Below are 3,401 nucleotides of genomic sequence, written 5' to 3'. Positions count from 1 at the left end.
CTCAGAGAAGCCACAGGGAGGGGGTGATGCCCTGTGGAGACAACAGTGACAAACACAGATGTCACCCTGCTCCTGGAAGGGGGTGGCTGTGCTGAGGAGCACGGAGTGCTCCTCCCCTTGGAGCTGCACCATCCCAGCCTGCTGAGGGAGAGGCCAAAGCCAGGGCAGAGGAAGAATTTCTGAAGGCACAAAACCACCAGCAAGGAAATCAGTAAAAAACAGCTTTATTATTAAGCAAACCAATGTGCTATCCCTATTTGTGTGTTTGTGTGTATTCAAGGGCATATGACAAAATGACAGCGTGGGTAAGGATTAAAAGGAAAATAGCTTAAATGCTTTCCAACACTCAAACAGTACTTCAGTTACAGCTTAAACTTATCAATTCAGAAGAGCAATATCACTTAGCAGCTTTTAACCCTATTTATGCCTGATAGAGAGAGCAGCATTTCTGCCACATTTGCCCCAGCAGATGCAGACGTGTGTGCACACAGCCAGCCAGGCAGAGTGAGTGCAAGGTGCCTGTGAGCAATTGCCCTGGCAGGCAGTGAAATGCTCCCTGCGGATCCCTTTGCATCTCCTCCCTGGGCCAAGGGCTGGGCCTGGAGCCCTGGCGGGATGGGCCCAGGAGCCGTGGGTGTTCGGGGATCAGCCCAGGGCAGCAGCCGGGAGAGATCCCAGCTGGGAGAGGCCCCAGTGCCAGGGAGCTTCTGCTCAGCGCTGCTGGGCCCAGCAGAGCTCCAAGGCTCTCCTTTGGGGCCGCTGCTCACAGGGCCCCAAGGCATGGGCGGCACTCACAGCAATGGTTCAGCCTGGCCACACTTGGGGCCGGCAGCTTCCTGGGACAGTGGGAGAGCAGGGATGCTGTGGCATCCAGGGCAGTACAAGAATTTGCAAGGCTGTTGATAAAAGGCCAGGAGGTGTTTGGACAGCAGCAGTTGCTGGGAGCAGAGGGTGTTTCTGATCAGCGCCACAGGAGCTGAGCCCAGGGGCTGCTCCTCAAGGCTGAGGCCTAAGGAGCCTTTCTGAGATCCCAGTGCAGCCTGATTTTAGGAAAATTGATCCACAAACATCAGAGGTTTATGTACGAACAGGAGACTGAGGAGTCCTTTGACTTTATTTGAGTAAAGGTAGAGGCTATGAGGCATTCCCCTGGGATCTCTCCAATTTTTGTGAGGGCACAGCCTCCCTTTTTGTTCTAATTTCCTGGGTGCGTTTCCCTACTCTCTTTCCCCACTGGCCCAGGTACTTGAGAGGTACAGACTCCCCTATACACCTGACACTAAAGAGTTCCCTCTTATGTATAACCCACCCTTTCAATTTTTAATTCTTACACAATTTAGGGGTTTTTCTTCCCCATTCTTTCTTTCACGTTTTGATGTCTAATTTCATTTATCAGCATACCTAAAGTTTCTTTGTAAATGGAAATATCTTCTTCCATTCATCAATCTGTGGAATCCTTCCCATTGTTTCTTTTATCTCCCAGTGCTAGTTGTATCTACCAGCAGACCCACAGCTTGTTTGTAAAGACAAATCCGCCATTGCTCTCATTGGAAAGGGGTTGGGTGATGCACCAGCACAGGGAGGGTGACACTTTAGATATTTATTCATCAGGTGAATTAAGCAGTTCCTCAGCCACAGTCCCAGAGTCCCTCAGTAGTGCAGCGGGAAGATTCAACAGGCTCAGAGCACTGTGTCCATGGCAGGATCATGGCTGTGGGCAGTGTCTGTCTCCTCAAAGACCCTCTGGAGGGAGAGCTGGAGGGACCCCACAGAGCAGGGCCTCCAGCACCTCCCCACCATGAAGTAGATGAAGGGTTTGATGGTGCTGTGGATGCAGGCGAGCAGGAAAACAACCTGGGAGGACACAATGGTGTAGCCGAGGTACTGCAGTAAATTCCAGAGGCTGAGGGGCAGAGTGAAGAGCACAATGAGGCAGATAACAATGTTGAGTCTCTTGGGTTGCTGCTGATGGGAGCCAGGCTTGACCTTAATGAAGAGGATTGTGCTGGAAATGAGCACGACGGGAGCACAGAGGAGAAGGTTGAAGGCGTGCACAGAGATGAGAGACAGCCAGCATTGCTCAGATAGCTGGACAAAACACAGAGAAATCATGGTGGCAAAGACAGTGATGAAAGTGATGAGCAGGACAAGCACCACCCATGACAGGTGTTGGGGACGCTGGCAGCAGAGCCAGAGGGGGAAGTGGATGGAGCGGCACCTCAGGATGCTGATGCATGTCAGTGTGTACAGACAAAAGGTGTGTGACACCAGTGGCACCCTGAAAAGAAACCACACATACTGCAAGGGCATGATGATAGAGCAGGACACATTCCCCAGCAGGAAGAGCAGAGGGGAGGGCAACAGAATAAGGAGGAAGAGGAAGTCCAGAAGAGTCAGCACGAGAATGTAAAGGATGGTGCTGTTCCTGGACAAACAGCAGGAGCCAAGGAGCCAGAGCACAGCCCCGTTCCCAGCCAGCCCACAGAGGCAGATGAGCAGGGTCACACTGTGTATGGCCACGCTGGTGACATCTGTCTCACACAGATCATCTCCTTCAGTGGGTGAGGCAGGAGATGGGGACACGGTGGTCACCTCCATGGATGGACGCTGGGCAGGCAGTGGGATGTGGCCCTGGCTGTGGTCAGAGTGGATGGGCAGTCAGGGCTTGGAGAATCCAGGGATGGACCATGTGGCTCCTCAGCAGCTCCCTGCAGTGGGAAGGATTCAGTGGGGAGGAGTGAGGTGGGAGGGTTGGGCTGTTCTGCAGGGAATATGAAAGTAAGGCACAGGGCAGAGAAGTGTTGAGCTGGGGAGGGCACTGGCGTCAGCAGGAGAGGATGGCAGGAACAGAGCAGCTGCTGCAGGAGAGGAAGGTGGGGTAGGGAGGAAGGCAAACATTCCACTGACCTGTTCCCTGTGGGGCAGCAGCAGGCAAAGGGGTCTGTGCAGATCAGCGGCGCTTCCTGGTCCCTCTTGCTCCTTTGGGATCCATGTCCTAAAGCGGCTCCTGGCAGGTCAGGGACATGAAGGAGAAAGTGCCCAGCTCACCAGGAGCTCCCCATTCGCGTCCTGCTGGCTCCTCTCTGTGTCCTGCCCTGGTGTTGCTCCCCAAGGCTCAATGGGGTCATAGGGCAGGTGAAAGTTGTTTTATAACTTCAGCTACGTCAGAGCTCTACTCCCTCAGAGTTATTTATCTTGATTATTTTTTTTTTCTTGACCCCAAAGGAATTGGCTTTTGTCAAAAGTCCACATGAAGAACTGTGAAAGTGGCTCCTCATTTTCTTCTCATTAGAAACACTCCTTCCCTGCACAATGTCCCATTCTCCAACTGTCTTCTCTCTACCATTCCTTATTTCTCTTCCCTGAGGGGTCATTGTCCCTCCAGCAGCAGAGGGATGCTG

The 3,401-nt window shown here is 52.8% G+C and overlaps 1 protein-coding gene across 1 annotated transcript; it reads right to left on the bottom strand.

The window, feature by feature from the left end:
- Positions 1-1,680: 1,680 nt before the first annotated feature.
- On the bottom strand, positions 1,681-2,598 carry LOC128936981 (mas-related G-protein coupled receptor member H-like). Its single transcript, XM_054276295.1, has one exon. The coding sequence runs from the start codon at positions 2,596-2,598 to the stop codon at positions 1,681-1,683; it is 918 nt and encodes a 305-aa protein (XP_054132270.1).
- Positions 2,599-3,401: the final 803 nt, after the last annotated feature.

The sequence above is a fragment of the Melozone crissalis genome, unplaced genomic scaffold (assembly GCF_028551555.1).
Source record: "Melozone crissalis strain CALT ecotype California unplaced genomic scaffold, PUWL_Pcris_2 ptg000018l_1, whole genome shotgun sequence".
In the NCBI taxonomy this organism is placed as follows: domain Eukaryota; kingdom Metazoa; phylum Chordata; class Aves; order Passeriformes; family Passerellidae; genus Melozone; species Melozone crissalis.
The sequence above is the reverse complement of the archived record's forward strand: the minus strand, read 5'-3'. Positions and strand labels throughout refer to the sequence as shown.

What these genes read in the sequence shown, in the direction of transcription:
- LOC128936981 (XM_054276295.1), bottom strand. Translation starts at nt 2,598, where the DNA reads ATGGAGGTGACCACCGTGTCCCCATCTCCTGCCTCACCCACTGAAGGA.